The sequence below is a fragment of the Phyllostomus hastatus genome, unplaced genomic scaffold (assembly GCF_019186645.2).
Source record: "Phyllostomus hastatus isolate PE091 unplaced genomic scaffold, TTU_PhHast_1.1 phas_scaffold_193, whole genome shotgun sequence".
Classification (NCBI taxonomy): domain Eukaryota; kingdom Metazoa; phylum Chordata; class Mammalia; order Chiroptera; family Phyllostomidae; genus Phyllostomus; species Phyllostomus hastatus.
The window spans coordinates 10,734,086-10,752,704 of NW_025334015.1; the positions used below are offsets into that span (position 1 = coordinate 10,734,086).

Here is an 18,619-nt window from a genome sequence, read left to right on the forward strand (position 1 = left end):
GGTGGCCACACAGTGGGAGCACTTGTGTGCTGATACCACCACTGCTTGGCCTGAGCGAAAGGGTGGATGCGTAGACTCACTGAGCTGGGAACAGAATCCCTCTTCCTGCTGTGATAATAGGAGTCCAGGTCTTCACCCTTCTCAGCTCCAAAGACATGCCTTTTATTTCTTCATACGATGTCTTAGTTACTGCACTGTAAGTGTGGAAATCAGTTAGAAACTGAATTTTCACATTTTCTTGCACAGTTACACTCTTCCTCCAAAGATAAGAAAATTGCATCAACCTTTTCTGGGCTCCCATGGCAACTTGTTAAATTAGGTCAAGATGTGGGGGCAGATAACGTGGCTTGAAAGCCTGCTTGTTAGCTGAGTTAAGAATACATCAAATGCAACGCTGGCTTCCGCCAAAATGTACCTTCTTACCTTACTGTGAACTGCTTATGGTTATCGGACTGATACAATCAGCTCCATTTTCTCTCATTCGAAGACGTATGATGAACCCCACCGAATTAAGAAAACAATCTGAGGCAAGTGGCCCAGTGTTTTCTGTGTCTGGCAGACCTAAGCAAAATGCTTTCCGGATCCCTGAGAAACACGGGTGCCTCTGTTTTTTTTTTCAGGTTCAGTAGATATACAACCATATACTAGATTGTCAAATAGTATTCTCTCGGTCCCTCCAGCCCCATTTTAGAGATGGTGTAGGCATAAAAAATGACTTCTTTGAGGCCACCTAATTGCCGTCTGCACAGAAGGTAGCTCTTGAATGGCATCCTAAGTACCAGAAGTCTCACCTGCATGCGAGTTTTTCCTCCATATCAAGGAATGAAAATACTCATTGGTTATTATCTCAGTTATCACCTTAGAGCAGATCGGGGGCCTTATCTCCTGCCGGTCACTAGTCAGCACTGCACGCACGTGAGTTAGCAGGATGGAGGAGGGGCAGGGCTGGTCTTTGGCTTCAGTCCAGAGTTGTTGGTCTGTAAATCGCCTTTATCCACCTGCATTCTGGATTGCCAGTCATTGCCACTGATAAGGAATCCGTCCTTCCCACGGCTGTTGTTGTTGTTATTGAGCCGACCTGGTGGGAACGCCCTTGTCAATATCCAGGTGTATCCCCACCTTTGAGCTGCAGTTGTGAATGAAATGGTGAGGGTTCCCTTGTCATCCTGGGGCCTGAAGAAAGCTAGGTGCAAAGCCATTCTGAACTGTAATGGAGTTACATGCTACAGTGCTGTGCAGGTTTGTGACTGGACAGTCCCTCAGTTCCCTGAAGGCTAAATTGGGGACGCACTGGAATTCAGCTTCCAAACATTTTGACCTGAGACAGAGAAAAGGTGCCGGTCTTGTAGAGAAAGAAGCCGCGTGCATTCCCCGTTAGGCCTTCTCACAGTGTTCCCGGCCCGAAATGAACCTTCTCGCCACTGTGTTGGTGGCCCTGGAGCTGGCCTGGAGTCCTCCAATAAAAGGGTCCCCCCAGAACCCGGGTGTTCTCTCTCACAGCTGAGTTTTAGGGGTCAGTAACCCAAAGCTACTGCTAAAACATGTTCTTGAAAATAAACAACTTGACTGCAAAAGGAAGTACTTCAAAGCCCTTCAATTCAGAATAAAAGCTAAGATTTGGCAGCATTACCTGAAATCACAGTTTTCTGCAGGAAAGCTGGATTACAAAATAATCTCAGTGTACTCAGGCACGAATGACAACTGAGGAAACTCTGGGCAGGAGCCGGAGCAGCTGATAAGGGAGGGGAGAGGGCTCACCAAAGAAAATGAGTGGTGCAGTGTGAATCTGTACCGGAGACTTAAAAACTTTTGAACTATGACAGGATTGTTATTTGGAACAGTGTAGAGCTTTTGAACTTGGGGCTTATTCCCCGAGGCAACCTGCAATGCAGTCTCTCTGTGTAGGTGCTATTGGTAGGAGACAGCGAATTGACTCCAGTCAAGAAGGAACCCCCCTTGTTGAAGTGGGCAGGGAATTCTGATGCCCGTGTTGTGCAGGGTTCCCAGCCAGGCGGAGCCAGCTGTGGGTAGGCATGTGGGAAGCCATTGCAGTCTCAGTGTGGAGTCTCCTTGGGCAGCATGTGGCCGGACGGGAGGGAAAGAGTTCAGGAATGAGAAAGGCAGCGGCACGGAGTGCCTTCCTGTTTCTGGCCCAGAGGCCCCTGTCCTTAGCCCATGGCAGGAAGCCCAGCAGACCCCTCATCCCAAATGGAGCATTGCCGCCAGCCGGCATCTCAGGAGCTGGAGGGGTTCTGATCTCTGGGCTGTGCTTGATGTGGGTTCTTAGGCTGGGCATGCACTGGATTTGGGGGTATCACTGGAGTAATGGGTTACCATGCCCCTTGGTAATGAGACTGGTGGAGACACTCTGGATCACGGGAGAGGCAAACTTCTGGAAAGATCTGGACTGGATGGGAGGAGAAGTCTTCTGTTGCCGGCGTAGCAGTGTCTCTGCGTCTGCCTCCCCTGATTCACTTGGTGACAGTTTTTCTTAATCATCTGCCACCTGCAGGAAAAGATCACGTGGTAGAAGGCTTTGGCCTCGCTCTTAATTTGTTTTTTCTAAATGTTTTTTTAAAAAATGTGGAAGGCAGAGGTTCCCTGTTTCGTCTGCTGCCTTTGAAGGCCACAGCAGCTCAGCCACCTCACTGCTTGGATTCAGCTGCAGTAGCATCTTGCAAGCTGCCTCTGGGGCAGGAGAGGCCCGTATACTTCATAAAATACATCTCAAACCCTGCTGCTATTTCCAGCAACCTGAGGCCGAGTCGGGGCCTGCAGTTTGGGTGGCAGCAGGCTCACGAGTTGGCCCATCTTTTCCAAGTACACCCCTCCCCACCCCTTGCCTGTTGTAGGGGAAATTTTTAAGGGTTCACACTTTTTTGGTCACTGTTCCTTTAACAAACTCTAACTGTGAATGATGAAACTGGGTGGTGACTGTTCTGGAATTCCTCTCTGTCTCCAGCGTGAAGCTCCACCTTTCTGTCTTTGAAGTGAAATGTTTCTATGGAGCAAAATTCAGTCAGGCTGCTGAGTCCTCGCTGCCTTTAGCAACAGGCCCGGGAGACTCCCCCGGCCAGGCTGGGCCAGGCTGGGCCAGCCTGGGCCAGATGTCCTCGAGTTCCTGCCCTTGCCCTTGGCACCTCCCTCTCTTCCTGGATGGCCTTCACTGTTCTGGGGAAAGAGCACTTCCTCAGTGTAGAGACTCAATGCAAGAGCAGCTGCACCTCTCCCTGTCCTCCATAAAGTGACTTCCAGGTGACGCCCACAGGTCAGAGGCTTATCCACGCCCCATCTGCCCTCCGATTCAGGTCCAGCCTGACAAGCTGGAGGGTGGCCGCTCGATGTGGCTTGACCACAGTTATGTTTTAGGGGCTGATCATGTAAAGGTTAGGAACATGGACTCCGGAGCCCGACACCTGAGTGTGTCCGGGCTTTGTCACACACCGGGTGTGCGATTTTGGGCACACTAACATCTCCGTGCCTCAGATTGCTCGTCTGCCAAATGGTAATAATGACAGCTGCTGTCTGCCAGGATTGCTGGGAGAATGAAGTGAATGAGGTTATGGGGAGCACCCACAGGTAGGGCTGTAGACGGGCCGTGTTCTCTTCTCTGGGTGCTCGTGGAGACTGCTGCTCGTGTTATCCTCCAACCTGCCGGTCTTTCCAATGTCATTCTACATTCCTGGAGGTCAGGAAACATCTTTTACTTAGAGAATTCCAGTAATTGCTGCCACTGTCTTGGGGTACAGTGGATATTTACTATCAGACAGGTCAGCTCAGCTGTTACGCTAACTCACACGTGTGTTAAACTCCTGCTGTGTGTGAGGCTCTTTCATATACATTATTATTGTCATTATTATTATTACCCCTCACCAATAGCCACATGAGAAAGGTTCTGTTCTTATTGTGCAAATGAGGGAATTAGAGTCCTGAGGGGGAAAAGGGGTCTACTCCAAACTCATACAGCAAACATCAAAGAAGATGCCTTTCAAAGTTTCCCACAGTGTGAGACAGTTAGGAGGAAAGCATCTGATATTAGCAATGTGTGTGTTTAGGGGCGCTGAGGAGCATATGTCAAGACAAGCTTAGACTGGAAATAAACTTATTGGGGGGGCTTCTGTGATGGATGAAGTGGGAGAGAGCGAAGGAAGGCAGGGGAGCCTTCAGGCCTTGCTGCAGGTCTGTTACCTGTAAAGGGAGAGGGGGAAGGAAGGAGATGTGGGTGGGAAGAGCCTCCCACTGCAGCTCAGTTCCAGAAGGGGTTTGACCAGGCTCAGAGGCATCCTCCAGCCCATGTTGCCCAGTGGAGGAGCGGGGCATCTCCCAGGAATGGCCCGTGCGTCCTCCATGCTCCATCCCTGGCTGGAACAGACCCTAGGAAGCTCTGCCTCGGTGGGGACATGGTAGATCTGGTCCTGTATGCTCCCTGCAGCAAGACACCTGAGCAGCATGTTGTCATGGCTGCCACAGGGCGTGTGACCCACATGTCATACCTGGCTAACAGATGCAGGTGGTCAAAGAGACCAGTACAGCTTTTCTACCTGGCTAGTTAGGTGTACAGCAGGATCCAAGGCCAAGGCCAATCCGATGCTCTTGGGGGCCCATGATAGGCTCCAGAGAACAGTATATTGTTGGCTGTGACTAACCAGCTGCACTTCTTATGTGTGACTCACCTCTCCCTGAGAGATAATGAGAGTGAAAGTCCTTCTAAGGTGAGTGAATGTGAAAGTTTGAACTCTGAGACGAAGATGGGACTCGCTTTGCTGGAAAGGTCCGCACGGGGCATGGCTATGTGGAGGTGTGTGACCTTCAAAGCTGAGAGGGGGGACAGTTTCTTGTGAAGGCCTCTCAAGGCTAACTTTCGGCCTGGCCTCCTTTAAATTGTCGGTGCATCAAATGAAGGCGGAACAGAAAAAAAGTATTTCTTCTGCTAGCTCCATACTGTTGTTCATATTCTGTGTTGCAGTTCAAGCCCACCTGGCTACATGCCTGACATTTGAGGGGTGTTTGGAAATTATTTGCTGGGTAAATGCTTGAAAAACCCAGTGCTCACGTGATCATTAGGATCTAGTTCACCTCCCAAAGAACTGTAAGATGCTTCACCAGTTATTTCTCTCATCCTTGAGATGCAGACGACACTTCAGCCCTTGGAGAAAATCAATTCCAGAGGTTGCTTTGAGAGGCTACTGCGAAAAGGCGCTGGCTTCCGATTTCTCGGGTCTTGTCTTCTAATCCTCATCAGTGAACACATCTTTCTTTCTTCCTGTAACCTAGCTACTTAAGAAGACATTTTCTTCAGACTTTGACATTGGTTAGAAAAAGCATTTCCTTGGCGTCTAACAGAATTCTCACCCTGTACTCTCAAATCCAAACCTAACCTATTTCTCACGGCTTCTTAAAAGAATCAGTACCTAGAAGACATCAGGAGGAAAAAGCTCTAAGGAAACCCACTTCCTGAGTCGAGCGTCACTGGCTCGCTGTCCAAGGAAAGTGTCTTGAGTGGCAGGTTGAATGTGGTTACACAGAGTTCTTGGGTTTAGAGGAAAGAGGTGGGTGCATTTGAATACAGGCTGCCCCTTTAAGACAGAAACAGTCTTCTTTCTCCTGCTGCCCTCCCTGCCCACCCCCCACCTCCACCACACATGTGCGCTTGAATACATGCAGGTGTGAGGAGGCCAAGCAAAAACCAGGGTCTTTTCTGAGCACACTAAAGCATGTAACTGTCATATTCTCAGGCCCAAAGCTCACTCCCCAGTGAGCATCGCTTCTATCTGTCCCAAGTGGGGCACATAGCCAGCCTAGGGCCATTCGGCTGGGCCCAGCCCATCCTGGACATTAATGGCTAGACAGACTGAATGCTTCCTCTCAGGTTCATGCTGACAGGGTCTACTTGTAGGCCCAACTCCAGACATTTGTGGGGAGTGCTGCTGAGCGCCCCTGGTCAGCCCTCCGTAACAATGAGGTAGAGTGTGCTTGGTGAGGAGCATAAATGATTGGGGGGGTGGAAAAGCACATTGGAGGAAAGAGGATCTAAGTCTGTCTGTGGCCAAGATTTCCCCAAACCATAAATGTCTGTGATACTTTCACTTGCAAAGCAGCTTGCATCTGCTCTTTGTGTGTGCCTCCCTGCTTTGAGTTAGAGCAAGAACTGCACAGAGTTATTCCTAACGTTAGAGCAAGTTAGAGCAAGAAGTGCTGAACAGAGTTCCCAACCTTAACAGATCTCAACTGGTTATGCTTATCCACGATGCTGAGTGCATTTCACATTTATATACTTGGATTGTTTTGTTTTTTTCTTTTTTGCCTCCAACTTTGTACTTTTTCAAAGTTGCCATAAAAAGGCCAACTTAATTCTTGGAAGAATAATTGATTTTGTGCAGAGCTTTTGCTCTTTTCTTTTCATTCCATCTTTTTTCTTGCCTTTCTTTGAAAAGTCTGCTTTGAAAAATGTATTTTCTGTTGTTTCATTCTTTTCATCTAATTTCACTGTTGTATTTTGTATCGTTTGCAACTGTTCTGTATTATGGTAAAATACATATACATACACACATATACATATATATGTATTTTGTTTATGATTGGGGCTACTTAATTTATATCTCTATGAAGTAGGAAGGAGCAGGGATCACTGTTTACAGTTCAGGAGTGGGGAAACTGAAGGCCAGAGAGGTTAATCTGTCTAAGATCACAAGATGAATCAGGGGATATTTAGATCAAAGCCTTGGACCACTGACTCCCCGTTTTGGGCTTGCCCACCAGGGTGTCAATACTTTAATTTTATAGGAAACTGTCTGGTGTCATCTCTCAGTCCTGCACTGCTCGACACGCTTTATTACTGTTTTTAATGCTTTCTCCTGTCTTTTAGTCTCACATGCCAGCAACATGGACTTGACTTCCAAGGGCGGTTTTCATTGATTATGGAGTTCTTTTCTAACCTGTTTCCATTGTTAGATGCTGGTTCGAACATCATTATGTTCCTGTGTTCTTCAAGTACCTGTTAGAGTGTGTTTTTGTGGCTCTGAGTTGAATGAGAGGAACTTATTGCTGCCCTTAGTTGCTAGTCATTGATAAAGGAACAGATATAGATAACATACTGACCTCACAGTGACTCATTAAACTGAGGCCTGGTGGCCCGTTATGGACTGTACTCAACATGGACCGTGTTGGAGATGAGATGAGATTGGGTCAGGGTGGGGGCAAAGGAAGGGCATGACTCAGAAGAAATAGGAAAAGACACCAATAGATACAAAGGCAAGCCAAAATAGCAAGCGATCCCTACCCTGTCTTTTCTTTTAAAAATCTTCCCAAACAAATCAGCAATGAGAACTCTTGAATTTTTCATTCTCCGGCAGAAGATCTGTGCAGCTTCAGGCTGCGTTTGGTCCACAGGGCAAGACACTGTTGGGTTGTTTTCAGTTTTATTTGTCATTAAACTTCATTTAACAAGGATTTCAGGGAAATAGAGAGATTGTGGATTTTTGTTTTTTTGGTGAATGATAATTTAGGAGGGGGTTGGCAGAAAGCGGGGTGATGCTTAGCCCCTGGGGTCACCCAGGCCACCCTCCGAGTTGGGAACTCCTGCAGTGGCATGCAAGGAGCTTCTGAACATATGGGTGGGTCATTTCTGGGTTTGAGTGTTCTGTTTTCGCCATCATCGTTTGGCTGTGGGCAGACACCTGGGTGGAAGGGCGGGGCCAGGCAGGCTCGTTCCTCTGTTTTAGGACCACCTGGCAGATGTGTGCTATTCGGGCACAGTCAGCCCCGTTGCAAGGGCGACCAACCATGAGAGTTTCATAGGTTAAAATAAATGTGGTGCCCGGCCCCCTCCCCCCAAGTGTTTGATTTGACTTTGAGAGTCAAGCTGAAGAGATTAGCTTCTCAAAGTAGCAAATTAATCCCCAAAGGACAGGAGGTGTGGTAGTTTTTATTTTGGGGAACATGTTGATGAAATGTAGCCTGGAGTTGCCCATGCTGTTGGGTCCTAAATATAGTTTAAGAGAGAGAAGCCATTTGGGTAGATTTTTCAATCCTTACACATCTCTTCAGTGGAAGATGGTTTTAGAATACAACTCAGTGAATGTTGAATGAGCACTGTCAGACACCAGCCACCATACCTGGCTGGCCCTGAGAAAGTGGGATTGGCAAGGCACGGTCCATGCGTACAGGGAGCTGATCACGGGGGTCATTAAGCAGCAGATAGCTTTGTGACTATGGGTGTTGGTGGGTGAGGCGGCACTCTAGGCTTTGGGTTTCAGCAGTGAGAGCACACAGCCCCTGCCTGCCCTTGGAGCACATATTCTACTAGTGAAGGACGGACACAGCATGCCATCGGGTTGGTCTTCTAAGCGAGCCGGTGGGAGGCAGCCCACGAGAGTGACTGCACAGCATGGCAGTCCGCTCTTCTCTGTGCACCTTGCACTAGGGGCACAGGTGACAGGTGAGAACATGCAGTTGAAATGAAAAAGAAAAACGGAAGCCCCACCTTGAATTCACGAACAGTGAGTTCATCGACGTGGGTAGGCACCTCTGAGCCTAGAAGATGAGAGGAAAGATACTGACAAATGACCAAATTGAAAGGATTATTACTGCCAGCATCTTACTAAAAATTTGTTCTAGCCCATCACTGTATATTTATTTAAGTAGCTCACTTCTTAGGCTCAGAGCGAGGAAACTAAAAAGCAGTTGTTGTTTTTTTTTAAATAACCATCTCTCAGTGAGATAGATTGGCAGGCCATCCAGTTATTTGACAAGAAGAGACTTAAAAAATATGAACAAAATCAGTAGGAATTTACTGAAGCTTTGCCGAGAAAGAGAGAGAGAGAGAGAGAGAGAGAGGTATTGTAGCTTTGGAGTTGAAGTGCCTTGAGGGTCCTCTCTGGACGGGAACATTCTCTTGCAATTTGTTTTGCTGGCTTGGGACACCTCCAGGTACCCACCTGATATGTCTGCTTCTGAGCTTGTATCAAGTTCTTCAAATCAGGATTGTCCTGTGGTGCTAGGAGCTTTGCTCCTGCCCAGAGGCTGAGAAGAACAAAGCAGTCAGAGGAAATCCCCCTGCTGCAGCCAGAGGCGGGGAGGAGGGAGCAGACTGCAGGGGGTGGAGGCCCAGGGAGTGGGGGGCGGGTGTGTGAATGTGTGTGGTGCTCTCCCCCTCCCACCCCCCTCCCCGCTTCTTTGGAGAGAGACTTCCTTCTAACAGGGACCCCTCTGTTGTTGTGGCTCAGAGCTTCGACTTGAGAAGCATAGTCTCCCAGTGATGCCACCGGATTCCTGATGTGTGACACCCAGGGCAGCGTGGTGAAGGCTGCCGTTGACGGCCTCGGGGGCCCCCAGACAGGGGTGCCATTGTGAGTCACATTTAGTGTGTGAGCTCCCCTTCCCATGACTGGCACTATTCTTAGTACCATTCTCTGCTCCCTGGGACAAAGGTCATCAGGGCCACAGTCTGGGTGGGTGGGTGGATAGGGCTGGGCCCCAGCGTGAGAGGACGTGCAGGAAGAAGGAGGGAGAGGCTTGACAATTTTAGGATATGTTGGAGCAAGGACAAGGGATGGAGCCCTTCGGCCCTGGGGTGCTGCACGGAGCAATACAGACACATCTTCTGGGGGAACCTGTCGCTAGGAGTGCTGGCCTAGGGTGTTTCCACAGCTCCAGGGCATGAGGAGTTCCTGTGGGCCTGGACCTGGATGTTGATGGTGAGGCTGCCTAGTTAGGGTGCCTGCCAACCCCAGACACAGCTACCGCCAGGCGTGGGCTCCCGCGTGGCCCTGAATTGCCCTTCCAGACCGACGTGAGGGTGACACACTGTTGTGGAAAGAGGCTGCTGGGCTAGACTGTCCACAAATCCAGGGGAGGAACAGGCCCCCCTGGAACCACATGCCTTCTGGGAGAAGATTCCTCGCCCTTCCCGTTTCTGTTGCTCCCCACACCGCAGGGCCGTCGAGGAGGCAGCACAGGGGGAGTAGAAAGGAACTCTGAGAAGAGTCGTGGATTCCTTTGAGTTGGCTCCACAGTGAGGGCTTTCTGAAGGGTGGGCAGCGCCTTGCAGGAAACCCCAGCCGAGAGCTCTGTGTGCTCCTTAGCTCTGGGTGGGCTCGCGGGAGTTTTCTTCAAGAATCGGGGGAAAGAGCCTGGAGCTGACGTCACTGCTATTTTGACTCCACTATTGTGAAGCCGAACCAGAGACGTTCCTTCCCCTTTAGTTCCTGTGCTTTCTTTAGGCATCTGCTTTTCCTATTAATGTTCCCTCCTCCCTTTGGTGTAAATTGAAGCAGAGTTGGAGAGCACCATTGTCTACGACTCGGGCTCCCAGTTCCTGAATTTCACAGTCTGATGTTCTCTGTGAACAAAGGTATACTCACAACGAGGAAAACCCCTGCAGACAAGGCCTCACCCTGCCCCCCAGCTCTATACACAGATGTCTGGGGTCAGACATCCAGAGCAGGCTGTCGCAGGACGGTGCAGCCTGTGATGCGGGCATTTCAGTTCAGGGAATGGCACTGGCAGGAAAACCAGCCATAGTCCCTCTGTCTGCGACCCCCTCCTCTAGGAGCTGGCTTCACAGACAGGAACGGAAGCCCCTTTCTCTGCCTCCCGGCAACCCATTCTTAGAGGCGGTGGGTGGTGGGGTGCATGCTCCTGAGCTGTCTCTCCGGGCCCTGCCTGGGTAGAAGCCTGGTGTTTCCTTCCCTTTCCTGATCTCGGCATCACTAGCCCTCTGCTCCCCACAGGGAATTTAAGATGAATAGTGTGAGAGAGCTTTGAAGGTAAAGAGCAGGAGAGCGAAATAATGGCGTGAGCAGCTGCCACAAAGGGACCTCACTAACTTGGCTGGAAAAGTCACCTGTGGAGGTGGACACCAGGGTCACTAGCTGTTGAGAGTTGGGAGAACCATGGGCTGTCCCATGTCCTGTGTTCTGTGGTTGCCATGACACGTGAGGAAGAGAAGACCTTGGATTAGTGTGACCAGGCAGGCAGAGTGGATGGCAGCCCCCAGCCTGGTCTTGTCTGGGGTGATGTAGTGTTGACTGAAGAATTTGGGGGCCAGACTGCATGGGATCCAGTCACAGCCACTGCACTTCTGATATGAGTGGCTTTGGCCAATGCCAGTGGACCCAACTGGGTACCAGTTTTCTCTGCTGTGACATGCGCTAGCAGCAGCAGCTACGCCATGGAGTTACTGTGAGGAGTGAGAAGAGAGAAACAGCAACACCAACGTGTCTGATGCATAGTGTGCCCGATAAATCATAGCTTTGCTTTGCTAGGGGGTCTTAAAGCGACTCCTCTCTCTGTCTTATGTCTGCGGTCTGTGGACACAACTCACAAGAGGACTGCCAACTCCAGGGCTCATTTACATAATTTTGGGTAGTGGATCTCTCTGTTTGTCCTCAAGGGTCCTGTTGGGCGTATAGTTAATGTGCATTCCATCAGGAAGCCTCTTATGTTGCAAGGGGTCTTGAAGCTTTTTTTTTTTTTTAACCACCAGAAATTCCATAGCATTTCTTAATAGAGATTTGTTTTCTTACACCTTCTGCCCATCAGGGTGGCTTTTCAATGGTTTCTAATATAATGTCGCATTTAGTCCTGTGAGCCCAGGGAGTAGTAGCTGGTGACTTAAGTCAGTTTACAAGAAACCTGCAAATGTGTCTACATTGTACACTCAGTGATTTTTCAACGAGGGGTGAAAACAGATGAGGCTAAGTCTTCAGTGGTGTGTACTAAGGGCTGTTCTTTCTAATGCAAATTAGTTTTATAGGCCTTGGCTGAATGTATCTTAGACTACCTGCAAGATGGTTTTAAAGAGCTCAAGGTGCCTTTTCAGAAGGGCGGGGCAGTCATATGTCCTCTTCCATGTAGCTGGGGGTGTGCAGAGGGGGAGCAGGGGAACCCCCACGAGGAAGCAGTTACTGAAGGAGCATTTCCTCACTGTCGGATTACAGCGCACGCCCGGCACTGCTTCCTCGCAGGTGCCTGTCGAGCTGGCCCCGTGCTTGGAGTCAGAAGGCCTGGCCACGAGACCCAGGACCACCACTTTCTAACAGTGGCTGGAGCAAAGCCACACAGACTTTCCTAGCTCCTTTTCCACGCCCATGGAACGGGAACAGTGAGACCGCTGCGCTTTGTGCCCAGAGAGGAGCGGGCGGTGGGTTTTAGGAGCGAGCAGCGTGATGCGTATGGACGTGCCTTGTCGAAGTATAAGATGGAACGGGAGATTACCTTGATAGACTATCTAGGACATTTCTTTTTCAGATGGAAAGGGAACCAACCTAAACCTTGTTCCTTATTGAATCTCAGTTCACTTTGGATCAGACAAATTTGAAAGTCGGGCTAAGGGTTAGAACTGCAAAAAGTCGAGTTTTTCTACATGAGTTAGAGCATCCCAGGCTTCCTTCATGGGCACAGGCTGGGTGTTTCCCCATCCTGCTCTGTCCGGAAGGCTTCTGAGGCAGTGTCCTCGGCACCGTGCAGACCCGGCCCGCGCAGCGCGGACAGCTGTGCCAGTCTCTGTCTCTCTGGCTGCACTCAGGAGTCACACAAGACTCACTGGCAGCCTTGTCGTTTCTGAGTAGACACTTATCCTCAGAGGAAATCCATGTAGCAGGAATCTTTTAGCATATGATAAATGGACTGTCAGAACATTGTCAGACCTTCCAGAACCAAGATTTGGGCAGTGTTGGTGGCTGAGACAAGAGAAGTGTGTGTGTGTGTGTGTGTGTGTGTGTGTGTGTGTGTGTGTGTAAAGTAAATTAGAATATACTGAACCCATGAAGAATTGAAGATAGGCATCACCTGACCTCTGAGCATTTCCCGGGTGGCAGCTTAATTACTCACAAAGTGATGATTCTTTCCTCTCTTTGCTTGGGTGCTTGCCTGTACCTGTGACGTGGGAAGACAGGATGGTGGTGGAGAGGAATATTAAGACCCAATTAACTCCTTCTTGCATAACCTTATTACAGTAATCTTCTCGTTTGCTCCTCAGGGGCCAAAGGCTCCCTATATAGAGGAGTGCTTATGAGGTTTGACTTCTGGTGGGAACTGGCAAGGACGTTCCTTAGTTAATACCTCTATTACTTCTGGAGGCAAATGACTTAGTTTTTAAAGGCACAAAAGACTATGCTGCCTTAGAATATCTCAGAGGACAGGGCCTATAGTTTTTTTTCCTAGAGTTTGCTTAGCAATAAAAATGGACCGACCCTTAAGCCATTCAAAGGAAGGTCATTGATGTATCGTCTAAGTGGATTTTCTTTATTCTTTTGATTGGCACTTCTTCACCTTTTCAGTCTGCGTGAGCTCTAGCACCGCCTCCAGCGTTTGTGCTCTGTGTTGCCTCCCTCTTCTCCTGGCTGGATGGACAGAGAGGAGGGCAGAGGGAGCGCGCTCTCCCGGGGTTAGTGGCTGCGAGCTCTGTGCATCCGGTGTAATGGTTCACGATGCCTTGTGTTTCCAGGCAGCGGACCGATCCAGCTGTGGCAGTTTCTTCTGGAATTACTCACTGATAAATCCTGTCAGTCTTTTATCAGCTGGACAGGAGATGGCTGGGAATTCAAGCTTTCTGACCCAGATGAGGTAAGCAGGGAGTGATTCCAGAGCACTATGTTGGAGGGAGCTCTGGAAAGGGGCTGTGTGAGTCTGGTGACATTTTCTATCTAGGATTCCAGTCCCAGCTCTGCCACTTGCTACCTTTGTGATCTTGAGCAAGTTGCCTAGCCTGTCTGTGCCTTAGTGTCATTATTTGGAAAAATAGAGAAAGTATCTACGTTGCCCATTTGTTTTCTAGGATTAACTAATAACACGCACAAAGGATGTCAGGCACATAGTATACTACCCTTCGTAAATGTGAGTTGCCTCCTCTCAGCACTTTTCCTGCCCCGTGGCTCTGTGAATCTGAAAGGGGCCAGACAATTCAAGAGGCCTTGCAAGATTGGTGCAATTTGTTCACTAATTCATTCTTTGACCCAACAAATGTCCATTGAGTGGTTGCTCTCTGCCCCGCCCAAGTCTGGAGATAAAAAAACGAAGAGAGGCAACATTCTCTGTTGTGGCAGAAACAGCGGGCGAATTGTGCCCAAGGACGCAGAAATGCTTCCCATCGATGGGAGGCAGGTAGGATTGTAGCTCAGTGCTCCCCGAGTCCCCCACACGAGATTTCATGCTTTCAAAGCAGGGACGTTCTCTTAATAACGTAGGGAGAGAAGAGAGTCTACAGTGTTGCTTCCTTTGTCACTTTAACTCCATTAGATAGAAGTTCAGGGTCTATGTTTTCATCAATGTAGAGAATCACCTTTATTGCCATCCGTACCCAGCCCTTGAAAACTACAACTCAGAAGGGTAGGTCAGAAAAATAGTTTCCATGTACATGAATCTCTTAACTGATTTCCTTGAAGATCAGAGGTCACCATGAATGGGTATAGGCACATAAACATGTGTATTTGGATTATTTGATAGATTTTTTCTTAACCTCCCTCCCCTTTTAAAATTTCAGGTGGCCAGGAGATGGGGGAAAAGGAAAAACAAACCCAAGATGAATTACGAGAAACTGAGCCGCGGCCTCCGCTACTATTACGACAAAAACATCATCCACAAGACGGCGGGCAAACGCTACGTGTACCGCTTTGTGTGTGACCTGCAGAGCCTCCTGGGGTACACGCCCGAGGAGCTGCACGCAATGCTGGACGTCAAGCCTGACGCCGACGAGTGATGGACCCCAAAGGGACCAGGGAACCCCTGCTGAGACATTTGCAAGAACAACCACGTCGGTTGGACTCTTCATTTTTAATTGTTATTCTATTTTTAATTTTCCAGAACTCATTTTTTTACATTCAGGGGTGGGAGCTAAGCGAGCTGCAGCTATAATCTATTGTGCGTCATTGGAAAAGGAGAGCAGGACTGCTGGGGTGGGTGGGGCAAATTTTCAGGAGAGAAAGGTCTTCTTAGAAGCTTGAAGAATCTTGCTTAAGGGAGGACGAGACTAATGTGTCTAAAGGTTTATAAAAATCATCCGTGAACAAAAGTCTCAAGTTACAGACTTGTCACCAAAAGAAACTGAGACATCCTGAGTCATGAGACAGATGAAAGGTGATTAACTTGCTTCTGTTTCTGGGTCTTGGGGGGCGGGCAAAAAAAGAGAGGTGGGGTAGGTCATTTTGTTTGGGGGGTGCACAAAACTCAAGGACTATTTACCTTTTACTGTACTTTTTAAAATGAAGATGAACTTCAGACTTCACTGGGGAGGGCCCAAAATTGTTTTTTTGTGTGTGTGTGTTAAAACTTATTTTATTAAATTTTGTGCCAGTATTTTTTTTTCTTAAAAATCGTCTTAAGCTCTAAGGTGGTCTCAGTATTGCGAAATCATGCAAGTTTGTTTTCATTTGCCAACTGAAGATTCTGTCACGGTGAAAGAAAGCTGTTTATATAGACCCCACTGGAAACGCAAAGTGCTGTCACTGAGCTCGGGGATCCCAAACGCATGTGGCTGTGTAGATGAAGGGAAAAATAATGTGGATTTGGAAACAAGGGAACTGTGCATGTGAATTTCAAATGTCATTTTAAAAAATTTTCATCACGTCCCTCTACTTATTTGTCATCAGTGGATTCTTGGGGTTTAGACTTAACGTTGAGCTAAGAAGCATTAAGTCTTGAACTGAATGTATTTCGCAGCCCCGGTTTGGGACCACAGTAAATGTGGGAGCACTGTTGACGTCATGGAAAGGATATCGAAGGAGGAACGTTGACTCTGTTCTTTATTGGTTCTGGACCTGTAACATGGGACTTGGAATAAAAGCTGGGTGCATGGGCATTACTCCCGAGGTCTTGAGAACGAAGTCCTGAATGTGTGTCATTCCAAACTAATGCTCTACACTTTCTCATTTACGTCTACTCTTCCCAGCCTCCCGTACTTCTTGCTTCCCTCCCACCCCCACTCTGTTATTCAGTGCAGAGAAACATGCAGCTTTCTAATTGTGGAGTGAAAGAGTAACAGCAGACATGACATGAGTTGAAGAGTGTCTGAGAAAGCCATTTAGACTCACTGGGTTTTTGGAGCGATGGAAATTAAGGGAGCTTATACAAGTCAAAGGGGGCGTGGCTGTCTTTGGGAGGAGAAGCGCAAGGCTTTCCTTTGAAGAATTTAACTAAGCTGGTTGAGTTGGATGTCCGGTGAGACTGAGCATGCAAAGTGAATAGTGCAGCTGCTGGTGGGGTCTTGCTCTTGGGTCTGTTACCGTGGCACAGGGTAAGTGCAGGGCAAAACTGCAGAAGAAAGGGATGACTAGAAGACAAGGGAAACATAAGAATAGGAGCTTGAATGAAGACAGTAAGGTGGTCCATGAGGTTTGCATACAACTTTAGTTTCCTCATAATGTTGCTACAGACTTAATCAACTGAGGCAGTTGTGATGGGTAATCTAAAAAGAGGGTTTTGCAGGAGAAGGGACCAACATCTATTAATAAGGACAAGTTCCTAATTCAATCAGAATCCACCCCCCACCCCCCATTAAAGAGATGCCCAATTGAAAAAGGAGACAATGGGACGGCTTTACAGACTACAGGGAGAGAGGCGAAGAAGCATTGAAAATGGGCTTCTCAGAACCGGCCTTTCCTGGGCTCTAGCTGAGAAACTGAAAGTACAATACAAACAATCTTCTAGCGTACCTTCAAGAAAGGGCATTGTTTGCTCCCAGGTCCTCTTGCAGACCTGCATCATCAGGAACTTAGCTCTGTGATTCGTGAGTGTCCTCATACTGATAAATTGGAATGTCTCCTTGGAAAGCAAAGGCAGAATTAGCCCAGCTGTGTATTTTGATCTTCTTCCAAATGCAGGTGCCTTAATGAAGCTCTCGAACTGTTTTAAGAGCTGCTCAGGGAGTGTTAGGCGGAACTGTTGGACTACATTGTTTTTTCGTAGATTATGTGATCTTAGTTGGGCACTGGCGAAGGTGTGCATGTGCGTGCGTGTGTGTGTGTGTGTGTGTGTGTGTGTGTGTTTGCAAAACTGCAGCTGAGATAATACCTGGATTTTCTAGGTATGCCTTTCCACACTTCAGTGACGGGCGAGAGTAGAACCAAGGCTGGGCATCAGTCGTGGCTTGCTGTTTGCAGCCCGGCATGAAATCATTTTCTCAGTTCATCAACCTTTCGCATTACATTTATGCTGAAAACTCCCCTTAGTGAGTGTCTAACTCCTACAATAATTCCATAGCAGCTAAGATATAAGAAAGTGCCTCCTCATGCTCCTCAGCCTGCCTGTCCGCTAAGATGCCTTTTTCTCTAGGTCCACCGTTCTCAGTATTTATAGATAGTTTACTAGTTAAGACAGCCTTGTTGATCTGGCCAGATGCTTTTTCTCCGTCTGTCCAAAGGCCAAGAGACCATCCCAGGAAGAGTGGCGGGTGGTTTATACACTGGAAATGCAACAGAATTGTTGCATTTATGCTTTTTAAAAACACATGTTAGCTTCAGAGGAAGGGTGGGCAAATCTGGCATAGCTGGGAGAAACCCTTATTTTCCTGAAGATGCCTTAACCCACGTCAGTTTTGGCTGCAGGGTTCAGAGTCACTTTTGTGCCCTTCCTCATTCGGGGCTGGGGGACTTCCCTACGAGGAGCCCTGGTTTTGTGGCGGTGGGGACTGGAGGTAGCATTCCAAGATCAGATGTGCTCTTCCTCACTTTGGAGATGAACACTCTGGGTTTTAGAGCATTAACCTGCCTAATCTTCATGATGAAAACAACACCCTCTCTCTTCTAGCCATGCTGTGCATGCTGCTTTCTCTGTTGGGGTCTATATAAATGCGTTCGCTCTTACCTACATTCCAAAGAAGTGTCGAGGAACCATAAATATATGTATACATATACATATATAAAATATATATATTAAAATGAAATTATCTCTATCAGGAATACTGCCTCAGTTATTGAACTTTTTTTAAGAAGACTTTTTTTTAAGCTGATAAATATAGGGGTAAAAAGATGTTATATTGTGTTTGACTATTTTCCAACTTGTATTTTCATATAATTTATATTTTTTAAAAAGCTGAAAATTTAAAAGCAAGATGAAAAAAAAGGAAAAGCAGGTGCTTTTTAAAAATCAGAACTGAGGTAGCTTAGAGATGTAGCGATGTAAGTGTCTATGTGTTTTTTTTAATGCAAGAAATTTCTTATGGGGGTTTTTGTTTGTTTATTTTAGTAGCTGATGCTGGCACATCATTTTGCTGGAGAGTTTTTTATATACTGTAGCTTGATTTCATATTGTATTTTAAACTGTGTGAAATTAAAAAACAAAGAAATTCATTCATAACCACGTGGATTTGGCTTGATTCTTTCCTGTCTGGTTCATGTGTGAAAGGGGGTCAAATGAACCAATCAGAGGCAAGCGCGGGAAGGGATGTGCCTCCCTCTTGCCGATCCCACTCGCTCTGGATCCTTTCAGATAAAGACTTCCCAATAAAGTGAGAACTGCAGTAAGAACATAGGCAAGTATTACCCTGACTGCTGTGCGTCCATGGATTGGGCGTTGTCCTGCAAAGCAAAAGATCTCCTGTTTGATTCCTAGTCGGGGCACACGCCTGGGTTTTGGGTTCAGTCCCCAGTTGGGGCATGTGCAAGAGGCAACTGATTAATGTTTC

The 18,619-nt window shown here is 47.8% G+C and overlaps 1 protein-coding gene across 2 annotated transcripts in view; it reads left to right on the plus strand.

The window, feature by feature from the left end:
• ETS1 (ETS proto-oncogene 1, transcription factor) overlaps window positions 1-18,291 on the plus strand; it is a 128,195-nt gene extending 109,904 nt beyond the window's left edge. For both annotated transcript variants that reach the window (XM_045860174.1, XM_045860175.1), the window contains 2 exons: window positions 13,448-13,566; window positions 14,483-18,291. In XM_045860174.1, coding sequence (XP_045716130.1) covers window positions 13,448-13,566; window positions 14,483-14,698 — 335 coding nt within the window. In that variant the 3' untranslated portion in view covers window positions 14,699-18,291. The remainder of the gene's footprint in view (window positions 1-13,447; window positions 13,567-14,482) is intronic.
• The last annotated feature ends 328 nt before the right edge of the window (window positions 18,292-18,619 follow it).